The sequence below is a fragment of the Elephas maximus genome, chromosome 23, assembly GCF_024166365.1.
Source record: "Elephas maximus indicus isolate mEleMax1 chromosome 23, mEleMax1 primary haplotype, whole genome shotgun sequence".
In the NCBI taxonomy this organism is placed as follows: domain Eukaryota; kingdom Metazoa; phylum Chordata; class Mammalia; order Proboscidea; family Elephantidae; genus Elephas; species Elephas maximus.
In genome coordinates this window covers 3,331,696-3,348,862 of record NC_064841.1, presented here as the reverse complement: position 1 = coordinate 3,348,862, position 17,167 = coordinate 3,331,696, and the positions used below count along the sequence as shown (strand labels likewise).

The window sequence follows — 17,167 nt, the reverse complement described above, 5'->3', positions numbered from 1 at the left end:
GCTCAGCATGAATGAAAAATGAGATGTAAGAACCACGTGAGCTGTGCGTGACCAATAACAGGGCATTTGTTCCTATGCCTTGATCATCTTTAAACTTAGAATGTAAGTAGAACATGAAAGCAAGTATCTCCATGAATAATACATTTGGCAGCAATATTATGTTAGACTTTTCGCTTAGATTATACGCATAACTTATACCCTTATATAAAAAAATAAGATCAGATCAACAACCTATACGAACTTTTTGGGGAGTCAAGGGTTTTGGGCGAAAATAGCAGTTTAAAATGGGATTTCTCTCAGCCTGAATCCCCTTTCACGTAGCAAAAGGAAATGAGCAAAGAAATCCAAACACACGGAAGCTTTCAGGGCCAGACATTTTGATTCAATATGTTCTGCTGTGAAATATTTGGCCTTGTTTGAATTTTTATGGCTAGATGTTCTCAGCCTATATTTAACTGTGAGAAACACAAATAAGAGGGAGCCAATGCACAAAACGTTCAAGTGCACGGCAGTGAATTTGGGAACACAGACATTAAAGGTTGTGTTTTTAACTTCCAGCCCCTTCTTGGAGGCTTCCCTTGGCCAGATACTACGAAGCATTTGCTGAATAAAGGACTCTGCTTACTTGGAGGGAAAACCCTGAAGGTCCTCTCAGAGCCCCCTACGATAAGCACCTTATTTTGTGATGCTCTCGACTAAAGCTTCTTTAGTGCTCTGTCATTTTTATAGGAGAAATATGGCCTAATTAGAAAGTCTTACAGTGAAGACCTTCAGTTCCCCAATTCCTTATTTGCTTAAATTAACTTTTTAAAAATTAAGGTGTTCACTCTGGTATCAGCTTATTCCAGACTCTGTAATCAGCCAACAATCTGTGCCTCACAAAGGCTGGCATCCCCAAATGCCAGCTTCTTCCATCCATACGGTTCCCTTTTCCACAGGGTAATACATTTTAATTGGTACCTCTCCACGAGCCCCTCATATCTCCCTCCATCTGGCCACATAAACACACTTTTCTGATTCGGCCTCAACATCTCGGCAGTTAACAAGAGGATGGACTTGCCACAATTGATATTCTTTAAGATGCACACAATCCCAAAATTAAAAGAACAGGTACAGGTGGTGTAATGAATGGCTTTCTCGAGATGGCTCATCCACAAAGTGGCTTTGTGTTCAGGGGTGTCAGCACTGTTCCCTGGGTCTAAACCACAGATCCTAAGCAGCATCAGCAACGAGAACCCTGATCCTCTTAGGGGCAAATCAGTGATGAAATATTTTTTTTTTCTAAGGACAGCATAACTTTCGGAACATAGGCTAATTATCAGCCTATTTCCATTGTTCAGATTAGGCCAGGTCTCTGGCTGGCACTAACAGTCGGTGCTCGACTACAAACCTAAAGGTTGGCTGTTCAGACTCACTGAGTGAGTGTGGAAGAAAGGCCTGGAGATCTGCTTCTGTAAAGATTATAGTCAAGAAAGCCCTATAGAGCAGCTTTACTCTGTTAACACATGGGGTGGCCATGAATTGAGATCGACTCAACTTGATGGCAATGGGTTTTTTTCATCGGGAGGCCGAATGGTGAAACAGTTAAGAGCATGGGCTCTGGACTCAGCCAGGGTTCAAAACCCGCTGCTGTTACTTATTACCTGTGTGACTTTGGGCAGTTACCAAACCTCTCTGTGTCTCTGCTTCCCCATCAGTAAAACGGACTTGAGGTTACCACTTACCTGCTAAGATTACTGTGAGGATTAAATGAGATAAAGTACCTGACGTGATTAGCTCAGGGCTTGGCTCATTTTTCCTCAAAATTATAATTTTTTTGTAAGGTCAGTAGACCAAATTCCTCGGGCAGCAGAAAGGAAGTGGAAGGGCGAGCCAGCCTTGAGGTTTTCCCCCAAATGGTTCCTCACTGTTTACATGGTTTGCTCTTACCACAGTCCAATCATCAAGCAAAGTTATAAGGGGCATCTGAGACGACATGGCGAATTTGAGTGTGGTCTTATCTCTCTGAGACTCTGGAGTATACCTTAACAGAATGCTGGCTTTCACAAATCCTCAGGGCCATTTGGTTGAAATGAAGAATGCTTTCAGGGCACAATGACCAATATTGTTTTCCTGATAGCCACATATATGTAAAGCATTGCTTCTTTTGCTTATTTCTGGCTCTGTTTTCTTTCCCTAGGATGTCTTACTCTCAGTACCACTTGGATGAAATATTCTCAGTGCAAAACAGAGGACATCAGGTATACCTGGGGATTTTTATGCAAGGGGGAAGGCAACTAGAAGAGCGGGGTTCATGGGTTCCTGTAAATCCAAGGGACACAAACCGTTTCTAGCAGCAAATCAGGCCTCTCACCGGTTGCTTTTTCGGGGTTGTTGCACATGAAGCACTGCCATGCTCCTGCCTCTTCGCTGAAGCCAAACACGTCAAAGAATCTGACTTCCTCCAGATGGAGCTGTACCTGGTCCAGATCCTGTGTCAGGAACACAAGGCACAAAGAATGTAAGGGGATCTGCCAGCTCTATAGCATTCCAAGACGAGAGAAAAGAGAGGGGAATCAGGACGACCAATGCTCAGTCTCAGAGCTCAGGCTGCTAACCAAAGGGTGGGCAGTTTGAGGTCACCAGCTGCTCCTTGGAAACCCCATGGGGCAATTCTACTCTGTCCTATAGGCTCCTTACAGATTGGAACAGGCTTGACAGCAATGGGTTTAATGTTCATCTCAGTGTTAAGAACATGAGGAACATGGAGAAAACCCCTCTTGGCAAACCTTGGAAAAGAATGATCATCACAAACTCTTCCTTGATGGACAGAGGGCTCTTGGATCCATGGGGAATGAACACGGGCTCCAGGGCTGGCATCATGGGTGTGGAGTGAGGAGCCAGAGCCTGAAGTGGCCCAGAATTTCCTTGCTTCTAAGTGGCAACATGGCTGAAAGGGAACTTGTCTTTCATTTCCACTTTAAGTAAAATTTGAAATCAATTATCTATAGGAAAAATGTTATGATTTTTGGTAGGTTGGCTTTGCAGGGGGCTAATGGAAAATATGGGGAGGACTTAATCCCTTAGCCCTTGTCTCCAGCAGTGTTTTAGTCTTATGCTTTATCTTAAAAATATATACTAATTTTGTAGCCTATTCTATAACACAGCTGTATTGGTTTTAATGGAAAATAATGACTTAGATTACTTATCAGTAAATTAATTAACTTCCTTTTCCCTCCAAATGGTTGAGTAGAATTCACACACCAAGAAGACAGCCAGGTTTTATGTGCCCTGTGGCATCCTGCCAATGTCCTCCTGCTTAAGAGCAGAAGAAGGAGGTTCCATTATGCTATAAATGGAGAGAAAACTGTTAGGCTAACCAAATTAAATAGTTTCACTGTCCTCCTGAGGCTCTTCCATTATGTTAATGACTTATGTCCTGAGTTACAGGGTGGCCAGAACTACCCATGTAAAACGTTACTTTCCTAAAAAGGTTTAAAGTCTTTGCGAGCCCTACATGTACATAGCTGGCTTATGTGTTGGTCCTCTGTTGAGCTGTGACTTTTTCTTATCCTCTTCCCCACACACTTTTATTGCCTGCCTATAATAACAGTTCTTAACATTCCTAAGAGCTAAGGAATGTGGGCACTGTTTCCACTGTTTATTGTTGTTGTTGTTGTTAGGTGCCCTCAAGTCAGTTCCCACTCATGCCAACCCTGTGTACAACAGAACCAAACACTGTCACAATTGTTGCTATGTTTCAGCCCATTGTTGCAGCCACTGTGTCAATCTATCTCATTGAGGTTCTTCTTCTTTTTTGCTGACCCTCTACTTTACCAACCAATGATGCCCTTCTCCTGGGACTGATCCTTCCTGATAACATGTCCAAAGTAAGCGAGATGAAGTCTCACTACCCTCATTTCTAAGCAGCATTCTGGTTGTACCTCTTCTAAGACAGATTTGTTTGTTCTTTTGGCAGTCTGTGGTATATTCAATATTTTTTGCCAATAGTATAATTCAAAGGCATCAATTCTTCTTGAGTCTTCCTTATTCATTGTGCAGCTTTCAAATACATATGAGGTGATTTAAAATACTGTAGCTTGGGTCAGGTACGCCTTAGTCCTCAAAGTGATATCTTTGCCTTTTAACACTTTAAAGAGGTCTTTTGCAGCAGATTTGCCCAGTGCAATAAGTCATTTGATTTCTTGACTGCTGTTTCCATGGACGTTGATTGTGGGTCCAGGTGAAATGAAATTCTTGACAACTTCAATATTTTCTGCATTTATCATGATGTTGCTTATCGATCCAGTTGTGAGGATTTTTGTTTTCTTTATGTTGAGGTGTAATCCATACTGAAGGCTGTGGTCTTTGATCTTCTTCAGTAAGTGCTTCAAGTCCTCTTCACTTTCAGCAAACAAGGTTGTGTCATCTGCATAATGTAGGCTGTTAATGAGTCTTCCTCCAATCCTGATGCCCCATTTTTCTCCATATAGTCCAGCTTCTTGGATTATTTGCTCAGCATACAGATTGGATAAGTATGGTGAAAGGATACAACCCTGACACACATCTTTCCTGACTTTAAACCATGCAGTATCCCCTTGTTCTGTTCGAATGACTGCCTCTTGGTGTATGTACAGGTTCCACATGAGCACAATTAAGTGTTCTAGAATTCCCATTCTTCCATAATCTGTTATGACTCACAGTTGAATGCCTTTGCATAGTCTACAATGAGTCTAAAATAAAGAACTGTCAAATGGCTACCCGGACCCTACCTCAAAGTTCCTGTTTCCCAGGTCTACATTTTTTTGGCAGAGGTGAGAAGCATGGTGGACTAAAAGTTCATTGAGGGCAGAAATGTGCCTACTTTGTTCACAGTTGTATCCCAGAGCCTAATCCAGCATCAGGAATGGATTAACACCATTGGTTTGCTGGCTCAGTGCAAAGTCTAAAGTTTTACAATGAACTATCTGGAAGATATTATGAAAATTTAGAGGAAATTCTTTTTAGAGAACATTTTCACTTGCTGAAACATAAGCACAATGAGGTCAGGAAGACTGTTGTAACTGTAACACCTAAAAGCATCTGACAGGTGAGCAAGCATTAAATAAATACTCGTGGAATAATGAAAGGTATAAACTGGGACTAGAAACGGGTGCTTTTCAGCATACTTCACTAAGACTCTTGAGGCTCATGTTCCGGGACTGGAAGACGTGGAGGCTCACACGCTGAACGCAGCCTTTTGAGTTGCTAACATTTAGTGCCATGTCACAGGCGTTCCAGGAGACACTGCATGCGCAGGTGTGCCGTTTTAGCAAGAGTGATTTAGAATGTGTTCAGTGGGGGAAAAAAAAGACTGCCTTTTTTAAAAACACCATATTCCCCAAGATAAAAACTGAAGAAGCACCTTGGAGTTTTGTAGGTTTCGAAGGATGAAATCCATATTAAAATTTACGGGGGAAAAAGCAGATGTTCATAGATATCGGTTTCAAAACTGCCAAGTCTCTGAGGTCTGTGCTTGGCCACTGGCATGCAGATCACTTTTCTATTTCCCACACAATTAAGGATCAATTTTTCATTCACCACAAACACTACTAGCAAACAAAACACCTAAAATAAGACTTAGGGGGATGGTAGGCTCTATCCCAGTGTTCGAGTTTTGAAGTCAAAGCAGGCTCACCTCTTCAGAGCATTTCGGTGTGGCGCAAAGGGAAAGGGAGCTGAATGAAGAAAGTAGACTATAGGACTAGGAAGGCTTGAAGTTGGTAACAAAAGTCAACTTAGAGTAGACAGACAGGTGAAACATACACAGTTCCGAATACTGGTGGGAAATCAAAGCAAAATAACTCACAAAACAAGCAGATACAAACCAACAACCACTGATCCTTAAATTTTTTGAATTGGGACCTCTTAGACATGCTGGAGGTCATTCTTTCTCTCTCCAGCTGATCTTCACTTTCTTGAGTTCCGTACATTCCCCAGGCTTTGCCCAAGAAATACTGTGCAATTTTTTTTTTTTTTAAGACGAGAGAATTACACCAATTTGTTTAGAGAATTACTAACTTTCTTTAAGACAACCAGACATGAGAAGAATTCACAAAAATCATTTGGATCTAACTCTGAGTGGAGTCGCTTCCTGCCCTGAGTATTTCAGTTTCAATGGGATAGTGGTAGATAGACCCCAGGGTAACCTTCCAGCAATTCCTACCTCTTGGTGTTCACCCCTTTGTATAATCCCCTCTCCTTGAGTGGGGAAGGAACCTATAATTGCTTCTAACCAAGAATATGGCAAAGGTGGTTGATGTCAACTGTATGACCACATTACTAAACACACACACACACACACACACACACACACACACAGAAGACCCATCTTGCTAGCAGATGCACACAGAGACTCTCCTGCTCTGCTTGAATTAGCAAACCACCATGCTGTGAACTATCTCTGGAGAACATCACATGGCAGGAAACCACAGGCAGCCTCTAGGATTTGAGCTGTCCTGGACTCTTAACTCGCTGAAACTTTGAGATAACAAGTGTGGTATGCTCTAAGCTGCTAAGTCAGTGGTAATTTGTTACACAGTACTGGAAACCACTAGAGAGAATGTGCCATGAAGAGAAAGAGAAGGTGACATCCTGTTGGCCAATTCTCAGTGAAAATGAAGATTCTACTTAACAGAGTCACATTCTCTCAATTACACTCCAAATCATGCCTCAATAAGCCTCAAAGAATATCAAAGTTCAAATCATTCCTGTTGACTTAAAAAAAAAAAAAAAAAGATAAATGCTCATAGCAAGCATGCACAAGGAAGGATTTTTCCGACAAGCATCATCTAAAGCAAAAATGATAAAAGTCACTGGAGGGAAAATGGTCTTTTTAAACAGCTTGTTAAATGAATGTTTCTACAGTTTTTATGAAAAAATCATTAATGGGAGTAGGAATTTGGAAAACTACAAAAGTCCCTGGCAAAGCCTCTTAGGGGGGAAATCAGCCAAGCAGCATGGCTATTTACAACACTATTTTGCTGACAAATGATAGCGTGAGTCAACGCAATGGATTCTGTAAAGGTGCTAAGTGGCCTCTGGACACTATAACGTCGTCCGTGGACTGAGAGAGTGTCCTGTGAAGCAATTTTCCAGAAATCAGTGAAAGCACGTCCATCTGGAAGAACTTTGGGTTCTGGTACATTTAAATTCTGCTCTAATGCTATTTGTGATACAAAGCATAGGATTGCCTCATGCACTCTCTGTGCCTTCGGTAAACAGCATCAGCTCTGGGCACATATTTCAAGGTTGTTTTAAGAAATGCAAACAAGAGTTTTTTTTTTTTTTTTTAAACCATCCCCAATATTTTCATATCATAGTAAGAACGTTCTGTCTTTGTGCTGTTATTACTAGCACACATACTCTGCCTATGTGGAAGTTCAGGGTGTGAGATAAACTTACCTAAGAGAGAGAAAATTAACAATTTACCTTTGTATCACCCTACATTGTGTAGGCACAGTGATTCTTGTAAGAATCACTGTACATTGGATGAGTAAAGTAGCAAAAAAGACTTTAAAGAATATCTTTAATTTTTTATATTGTTTAATTTCTGAAAAATATTACTACTGAATTCAATTCACGGCACTACACGCCAGGAACCAGGGATAAAGAGGTGAAGGAGACACAATCCTTGTTTTCCAAGGAAGTGAGAAGGTAATTCATTGCGTCTACCATATTCCTCACAGAGAAAAACTACAATGTCTTTTAATTTGTCTGTGGTCATGATTGTTATTGAGCATCTTCTGGTGTGACTCTTTTGGCCCTTGACTGGATTGAAGCTCCTTGGCAAGAAGACTGACTTCTATATTATTCTGTAGCTTCTGAAAATAGTATAGCACTTTTTCCCATAATAGATGTTCAAAGAATGTTTAAAAATGTTTACTAATTGAGGCACATAGATCTTACCTATAAATTATATCTATAGTGGTATTTAGGCTTTCAATTTTCATGGCTATTCAGCTATGACAATTGAGCCTTTCTAGAGTACATTCATTTTTAAAACTATACCTACATCTCCATGGGTACTATACGAATTCATTTTATTTAATAAGGATTTTAGAATAAAATGCCAGTGATGGAAGGAGGATGCTTGCCTGAATCCATCAATATAGCCTGTTGACTGCTCGTTGTCAAGACTCTCAGCCTTCCCAGATCACCAGTTTTCAGGAGCGGTTGGCATCAACAATCCCCAGGGAACTTGTTACGAACATCAGATATAGGTCCTAGCCATGGAAGCCTGACCCAGGAAGTCTGCAGTGGGACTGGGCATCTGTATCTCTAAACATGCTCCTCAAGTGTCTTAGTCACCTAGTGCTGCTATAACAGAAGTACCAAAGTGGATAGCTTTAACAAAGAGAAGTTTATCCCCTCACAGTCCAGTAGGCTAGGAGTCCAAATTCAGGGCTCCAGCTCCAGGAGAAGGCTTTCTCTCTCTGTCAGCTCTGAGGAAGGTGTTTGTGATACATCAGTCTTCCCTTGGTGGTACAAGGTCCCCATGTCTCTGCTCACTTCCCTCTTTTATATCTCAAAAGAGATTGGCTTAAGACTTTACCTAATCTTGTAGATCTCATTAATATAACTGCCAATAATCCATTTTATTACATCATAGTGAGAGGATTTACAACATATAGGGAAATCACATCAGATGACAAAATACTGGAAATCATGACCTAGCCAAATTGACAGATATTTTGGGGGGACACAATTTAATCCATGACACCAAGTGATTCTGATGTGCATTGACCGGCCTGAAACGCGGGACAGCAATCCTATACATACCTTGGACTGGGTAGGGATAGCTCATGCATGTCCATTGATTGGTATTTGACAAATCTGTCCATTACATCTTCCTGTGCATATGCTTATGAGCCCTGGTGGTGCAGTGGTTAAAGTGCTCAGCTGCTAATCCAAAGGTCAGCAGTTTGAACCCACCAGCTGCTCAGAAAGATGTGGCAGTCTGCTTCTGTAAAGACTTACAGCCTTGGAAATCCTATGGGGGTAGATCTACTCTGTCCTATGGGGTCACTGTGAGTCACAATCAACTCGACAGCTATGGGTTTGGGTGCACATGCTCATACTTTTCCACAGAAGTTCCGGTACACATGACAAAATATGTAGTCTGGTTCTGAGAACATAAACTCCACTCTTAAAAACTAGAGGTAAATTACTAATTCCAAATTGAGCAGTATGGAAGGAAGAGGATGGGGCGTGAAAACTCAGCTCAGCCTATTTAAAACTTGCCAGAAGGCTGAAGTGTGTGTGGATGGAGGAGGGTTACAGGTGGGAGATAGACCCTAAGCATAGGACTGAGGGTGTTGACACAGAAAACACAGTATGTTTCAGTACTCACCACGGATGTTGCCTGTGCTGTGTTCTGTTGTCTCTTGTTTTCTTATCCCATGTTAGTAAGGCAACTCTAGATACTCATGACTATGTGAAGCCAATGTGGCAAACTTCCTGCTGTCACTAACCCAAACCAAAAAACCAAATCCACTGCCATTGAATCGATTCCGACTCATAGCGACCCTATAGGACAGAGTTGAATTGCCCCATAGAGTTTCCAAGGAGTGCCTGGTGGATTCAAACTGCCGACCTCTTCGTTAACAGTCATAGCACTTAACCACTACGCCACCAGGGTGGCCCGTCCTATCACTACAGATCACTAAATAGGCTTGATTGTCTTCCCCTCCTTGGGTTCCAGTGTGGTGGGAAGAATTGGATTCCTTCTGGGAAGTGAGTGACCCACAAGTATGGCCTGGCTTCCAGTGGCTGAATCAAAACACTCATGTCTGACTCATTTCAGAGAAAAGCATTTCTTTTAAGAAGTAACAAATATAATAGAACACATGACTTCTTTGAAAAAGCCAAATATTCACACCCACATAAGAATGATGAAAAACTAATCTGACTGCAGAAGATTGGCAGTAAACACGGCAAGAATTTAAGTAAACCAGTTTGAGGGAATGCTAATGTAAGCATATGGACTGAGTAGAAGCCAAGTAACAAGCTTTATACATGTTTGATAAAACCATAATTAATTTCTTTACAAATCCAGTATTTTACTCTACATTTCAGCCCTTTAAGACCAACAAGACATTTTCACCAGGGTTGAAGCAAGAGCAAGAGACTACTGATGTTTGAAATGTCAAGACAACTTGGATATTTCTGCAGTGGTGTGAAATGTAGCCACCAGAGCTGCCGAAGATGAAAGCCAGCATTTATATGTTTTTTGATACTGGAAAGCAAAGAATTGCAGTTACTTTTCTTCTGCTCATTGGTTTCTCCTCCAGTTAACAAACACGTGTTGAGGATCTACACCACAGAGCGTGCCACCCTGGAGAGGACTCACTGGGGGCAGAGGGTTCTTTGTTTTTTTCCTTTGGAAGTCAGGTGGTGAGGTGATAACGCTCCTCAGGCACATAGGTGGTGGTTGTTTGGGAGCAAGGCCCATCTCTTTTTCTCTTTCTTTGTCCGCCTTTATCCTTGTTCCCACTCGCCTTCCCAGACTGGTCCTCTCACCTCCTTTCTATATAAGTACTCACTCTTTGGAGTCTGATGTATGTCTTTGAATAGATATGTATTCGTGACAAATATGTAGAAAAGTTTAGTGTGTTTTTCATTTTTGCAAATGATATTACACCATAGACCTCACTCTGACTCTCTTGCTTCACTCATGATCTCCACGTGGTGTTGTATGTGTATTGCGTTTGTTGCCTTTCCTGTTGCAGAGTGATTGCACAGAGTGCATCCACAGCGTTTATCTAACCATTCCCCCAGTGATGGGCCCCAAGGTCCCTTGACGTTTGCGCTTCCATAAACCATGCAATGACTATCTTCATACATGTCCACTCATGGATGTGAGCAAGAGTTTCTTTGGGATAATACTCAGGTATGGGATTGCTTGGTCATAGTTTTGTGTAGAAGTGAAGAGAAAATATTTTTAGGTTTACACACAGTTAGGGTTTTCTGAGTAAATTTTACAGATACGTGGGACCTGGGCTGAAAGAACAAGTTGCAGAAGTTAATTAATGACTGATTAGAAATCTGTAGAGATTTACCTCCCAAAGGAGGTACAGCTGTTTCTCCCCTAATTTCAGGATCCCTTGCCTACGGTACAGGTATGCATTTATATTTCAAGGCGGGATGAGACCCAGGACCATGGAGATATCTCTGGGCTGTCAAGGTGCAGACACTAGTCTTATCTTCCATTCTAAAGGCTAAAAGAATGAACCCAGGGTCCTTCCCCAGGAGCAAAGATTTTTCCCTCCTCCCTTTAGTTGTCTCTCCTGTACATAAAGACCTAGGATCACATTTTCAGGTTCCTCGCCTACAGTGCAGACCCCAGTACATGTAGGATGGCATCTTGTTTTCATCCTGTTGCCCCAGGGCCAAGAGCAGGCAAAAAACAGCCTGTGTGGTTATTTGCTGTGGGTAAATAGTAATACGCCCTGCTCTAGGAACCCCGTGTTTGCATGAGATATTAAAAATGTAACAGTACGCACATGCTTAACTTCCCTAGGTTTTGCCAGATTGCCTTCCAGCATGGCTGTCCAGTTTACTCTCCGACCAGCAGAACATGAGGATTTCCTTCTTCCATACCGGCTCCTCTGGAAGAACACCATCCAGTGACCCTTGCTCATCTCTGAAATAGGCCATGCTTTTTGGTAACTGGCAGCATACGGTCTGATTGCTTCAGGGACTTGCAACAGTCTCCAGTGACTTCTTAAACCATTGCTTCTTAACCCACAGGAAAAACCAACCACACATCTGTGGCAAGCATTGTATTTTTCTCTGTCCCCATTGCCTTTTGCTGGTGAGAAATAGCCCAGGTTCCGGGAATCAGAACATTCTTTATGAGTACAATTATTCTAATACACAAATCCATGTCAATATTTGGCCAGGGTCTAGTTTTAGTATAAGAACTACCATTTTGTTGATGTGTTTACTACTTGCAGCAGTTACAGAGGGGGTAAAACTGACTCTATCATGGTTGTAAGAAGGCTTTGCTTCCCACATTGTTGGAATTTCAAATGTCTCCATTTAGTCATTCAACAGAGCACAGTGCTGAGCACTGGTGGAGTAATCATGATCAAGGCAGACATGGAAAGTAAATTGAGCTACCTCTCAGTAGAGAAATGGATAAAATAAACTGTGGTCTATTTATACAACGGAAAACTGAGAGATGTTAACATGAATGAGCTAGCCCTACATGCATGAACATAGGTACATTTTTAAAACATAAGGTTAAGTATAGAAAGCATATTGCAAGAGATATGTACAATAAAAACATCTAGGTAAATATTTTAAACAATAATAGACAAAAACATTTATACTACTAATACACACCAACCTCAGGAGAGTGTGACAGTTTCTTTTTTAAAATGGAGATATTTGAAGCAAATATGGAAGAAATGTAGACATCTCTTCTATCTCATGGTGGTAATGGTATCATATTTCTTATTTTTCTGAGTTTATGAGTTATTTCATAATTTAATAGAAATTAAAGTGAAGCAGAGAGACAGGCGGAGGCTAGACTCTGGGAGGAAGAAATCTGCGTATGGGGGGGGCTTCCTTGGCACTCCTCAAGCCCCCGTAGTCTCCTTATTTTGCCTTATTTGGCTTTGGTGGTGAAATCCACCAAAGGACCATCTCTTTCTCCTGATTTTTGCACCCATTCTTGTTGGAAGACTCCATATTAAGCCTTCTTTTAATCCAGCCCTTCAAATCAAAGAGATAGCATGAAATAGAAACTGTTTGAAGTATGTTGCATTTCCTCAAGCATGTGGACACTGAGTTCTGTCATAGGGGAAGGTGATAGAATGTGGTAACTGTCACAGGTGATTCTTGGAAATCAGACTTTTTTCTGCAGAGTGGTACCGTATAAAGAACACAGTTTTGGGACCCAGAAGACCTGGGTTTGAGTCCCTCCTCCATCAACCAGTAGCATTTCTTGGGAAAACATTTCAATTTGGCTGCACTTCCAGTGCCCTCCTCGGTGGGCAGAATAACTAGGATCCCTAAACTGCCTACTTCAAGGAGTTGTTGCCACAAATCAATTTCTGGATAATAACCCTGCGTTGTAAACTGTAGAGAAATAATAAAAAGTGATGACGATAATGATGATGATTTGAATAAAGCAAGACAAGAAGCTTCTTCCTATGCATATAAAATACAGTTTCTTTGTCTCTTAGCTTGATAAATATATGTAAATGAAATGAATGTCTTCTTGAAGAAACACTGATGTTAGGCACCTACGAAACACATTTAGTCTTCTAAAAGCAAGCAACATATTTATCTGTCTGTTTTTGTTAGCTTGTTGTCAAACCTAGGAGCACTGGATGTAATGAGATGCAAACACAGAAAGATGTAACGTGAACATCTGAAAGGGGAATAATGACATGTGCGTGTCTGATGGAGCCGTAATGAGATGTACAAACAGAAGTACACATAGAAATGCACGGATAATGGTGTAACGAGATGCATAAATAGGTGGATGCGCTTAGGAGGGGCGTAATGTGATTTATAAGTGGAAGCATTAAATGGGGGGGTGGAAAGAGTAGGTTGTAATAAGGAGCAGAGAGAGAAGGTAGCGCTCTGCATGAATGGTGGAGTTAATAGCATATGCTCGAGAAGGAGGTAATGAGATAAAAATGGAATGGCATAATGAGGCTGGCTCACAGATGGAAGGGGGTAATGAGCTGTGTAGAAAGGAGGGAATAACCACAAGCATAAAAGAAAGGATTTAATACTGTGAATAAAGAAATGGACATAAAGAGATGTGGGGACCGAAAGGAGAAGCAGAGAAAAGGACATTGGGGAATGGATGGGAAATAACAAGGTGGGCAAACGGAGCACTCTAATGAGATGCTGAAATTAAAGGGTGCAACGTGGTGTGCTCATTTAGGGAATAATCAGACACACACACAGGAGAATAATGAGGTGCCCAGGCCCTGGTCAGACACAGACCACAGTACCCACCTCTTACTATGGAGGTGAAAACTGGAAAACATCCAGAGCAGAGTCACAAAGATATCTAAGTTGTTATAAAGCCAGAAAAGAGAAGACTAAACAGGTGATTTAGTCACAACCTTGACATTTATGAAGTAGTTGTTTTATAGTTTTACCGTCGCTGTTTATGGGGCTCTTACTCTTTGCCAGGTACTATGCTGGGTGTTTAACTAAACACAGCACCTCATTTCACCTTCCTAACAACCCTAGGAGGGAGGTGGGTTTGCTCTTAGTTCGTAGATGAGGAAATTGAGGTTCAGGGAGGTTAACTGACTTGCCCAGGTTCCCAGAGCGACTCTGGTGGAGAGTGTGACTTGGCCAAGCCAGCTGGATTCCTACTGCCCTTTCCTTTGTTCCTGTGTTTCCCTGAGAATCACCAGGGTCTCTCGTCAAAGGCACAGATCCCCAAGCCCACTCCCAACTGCTAGTTCTAGAGAGGCCCCAGGAATTTGCATTAAAAAAAAAAACTACAGTACAATATACACAACATAAAATTAACTATATTAACCATTTTTGAGTGTACAATTCAACAGCATTAAGAGCGTTGACAATGTTGTGTGACTACCACTGTATCTATATCTGGATCATTTTTATCAGCCTAAACAGAAACTCTATATCCATTAAACAATAACTTCTCCTGCTCTATCTCCTGGTAACCTCTATTCTGTTTCCTGTCTATACATTTGCCTATTCTAGGCACCTCATATAAGTGGAATCATACAATATTTGTCCTCTTTTCAACAAATGGTGCTGAGAAAACTAGATACCTATATCCACATGCAGAAGAATGAAGTTGGACCCTTACCTCACACCATATACAAAATTCAACTCACAACGGACCAAAAATCTAAATCTAAGAGCTAAAACTATAAAAATCTTAGAAGAAAACATAGGGGAAAGCCTTCATGATCCTGAATGCGGCAATGGATTCTAAAATATGACGTTAAAAGCATAGGCGATGATAGAAAAAATAGATGAATTGGACTTTATCAAAATTAAACACTTTTGGGCATCAAAGGACATTATCAAGAGAGTGGAAAGACAATGTAGAAAATGGGAGAAGATTTTTGGTAAGTATATATCTGATGAGGGATTAATATTCAGAATATATAAAGAACTCTTATAACTCAACAATAACAAAAACAAAAAAACCAATTAAAAAATGGGCAAAGGGCTAAAGAAGACATTTCTCCAAAGGAGATACTCAAATGGCAAATAACCACATATAAAGATGTTCAACATCCTTATTAGGGAAGTGCAAATCAAATGCATAATGAGATGGCACTTCACCCCCCATTCGTTATTGCGGTTAGTTACCATCTAGCTGGTTCTGACTCATGGCGGCCTTATATATAACAAACAATATGTTGCCTAGTCCTGTGTCATCTTCACACTCATTGGTGTGTTAGAGTACACTGCTGTGGTTATTGTGTCAATAAAAAACAAAAACCAAACCCATTGCCATCAAATCAATTCTGACTCATAGCGACCCTATGGACAGAGTACGATTGCCCCACAGGGTTTCCAAGGAGTGGCTGGTGGATTCGAACTGCCAAACTTTTTGTTAGAGGCCAAATGTTTAACCACTGTGCAGTCAGGGCTCCATTGTGTCAATAGGATGGCTATTACCAGAAAAGTGAAAAAAAAAGCAAGCGTTGGCGAGGATGTGGAGAAATTGGCACCCTCATTCATTGCTGATGGGCATGTAAAATGGTGCAGCTGCTGTGGAAAACAGTTTGGCAATTCCCCAAAAAGTTAAACATAGAACTACCATATGGCACAACACTTCACCTCCTAGGTATGTGTCCCACAGACTTGAAAGCAGGAGCTTAAACAGACACTCGTATAGCGAAGTTCATAAGAACTTCATTTTTAATAAACTCTCTAGGAAACCTAGTGTCTGGGAAGGACTAGGCTAACCCAGTGCTAGAATGACATTTCTGATGAAGAATCATGAAGAAAAGGGCTTACATGCAGCATACGAGGAATTAGGTTGGCTACAAGGACTGTTGGTAGAAAGAATCATCAGACTCTGGGATGAGGCATCCAGTGACTTTGTGGGCTGTCATTTAGCAGAAGTCTTTAAAAAAATAAAAAAGGCTCTGGCTTTCAGATTGGTTTTCAGTAAAACACAAAATTGTATTGAAAATAGTGTAAAAAATGCAAAAATGTACTGAAAATAACTGGACTCTAGGAAATATATATTTTTTTTTTTACTGAACTTAAAAAAAAAAAGGATTGCTCCACACTGCAGTCTCTAAGTGTAAACGTACTCCCTAGAGTCAAAAACTTGTCAGCACAGACAGCTTCCAGGGCCCTAAGAATAAAATAGCGCCACCGATAGTTCTCTGTCTTGGTGTTGCCAGTAATGAGTTAGGTAAATTGCTATGATCTTGTTTTTTAGATAAAAACTAGAACTTAACCTTGGAAATGAGTATTAATGGACATGGATGATTATACACATTTTAGTGACACAGCCTCTGCTCAAAACCCTTTCAGAAGTCGCTTTGGAGGTTGTTTTCAGAGAACATTCACAAGTCACATAAGAAAACAAGTTTAACTGCTTTAGTGAAATCTTGTTTTTGACGTGGAAACATGCTCAGTTTGGGCAGTCTTCTTGTATAAGAGACTTGGATCTGTATTAATTTTTGGCTATTTGTGAAAGTGAAATCCATTCTTAAATGATGAAACTTTGCCAGGACTGACAGTACAGTATGACAAAATATTTGCAAGTAGTTACTCTGTCTCAGGCTGCAGTGGGTACTGTGGGCTACCAGCTTAATGCGGACATCCTGATTTCACGGCCTCCTGGAGGCACAAAGACATTAAAAACAAACTATTCCACAATATGTTGACTGCTATATTGACATACAAGGACATCGTGTTTGGTAAGGTACACACACACACACACATATATATATATATGTATACACACATATACACACAGCTTTCAGTATGGATTGCACCTCAATGTAAAGAAAACAAAAATTCTCACAAGTGGACCAATGAGCAACATCAAGATAAATGGAGAAAAGACTGACGTCAAGGGTTTCATTTTACTTGGATCCACAATCAACGTCCATGCAAGCAGCATTCAAGCAATCGAATGACATATTGCATTGGGCATATTTGCTGCAAA

At 41.0% G+C, this 17,167-nt stretch overlaps 1 protein-coding gene across 6 annotated transcripts in view; it reads right to left on the bottom strand.

Annotated features, from left to right (window-relative positions):
* The window catches only part of VEPH1 (ventricular zone expressed PH domain containing 1), a 275,970-nt gene that overhangs the window by 29,112 nt on the left and 229,691 nt on the right, over positions 1-17,167 (bottom strand). For 5 of the 6 annotated variants that reach the window (XM_049867685.1, XM_049867684.1, XM_049867686.1 and 2 more), the window contains exon 12: positions 2,354-2,471. In XM_049867685.1, coding sequence (XP_049723642.1) covers positions 2,354-2,471 — 118 coding nt within the window. Of the gene's footprint in view, positions 1-2,353; positions 2,472-17,167 lie in introns of those variants that run through there. The other variant, XM_049867690.1, reaches the window with a different exon arrangement.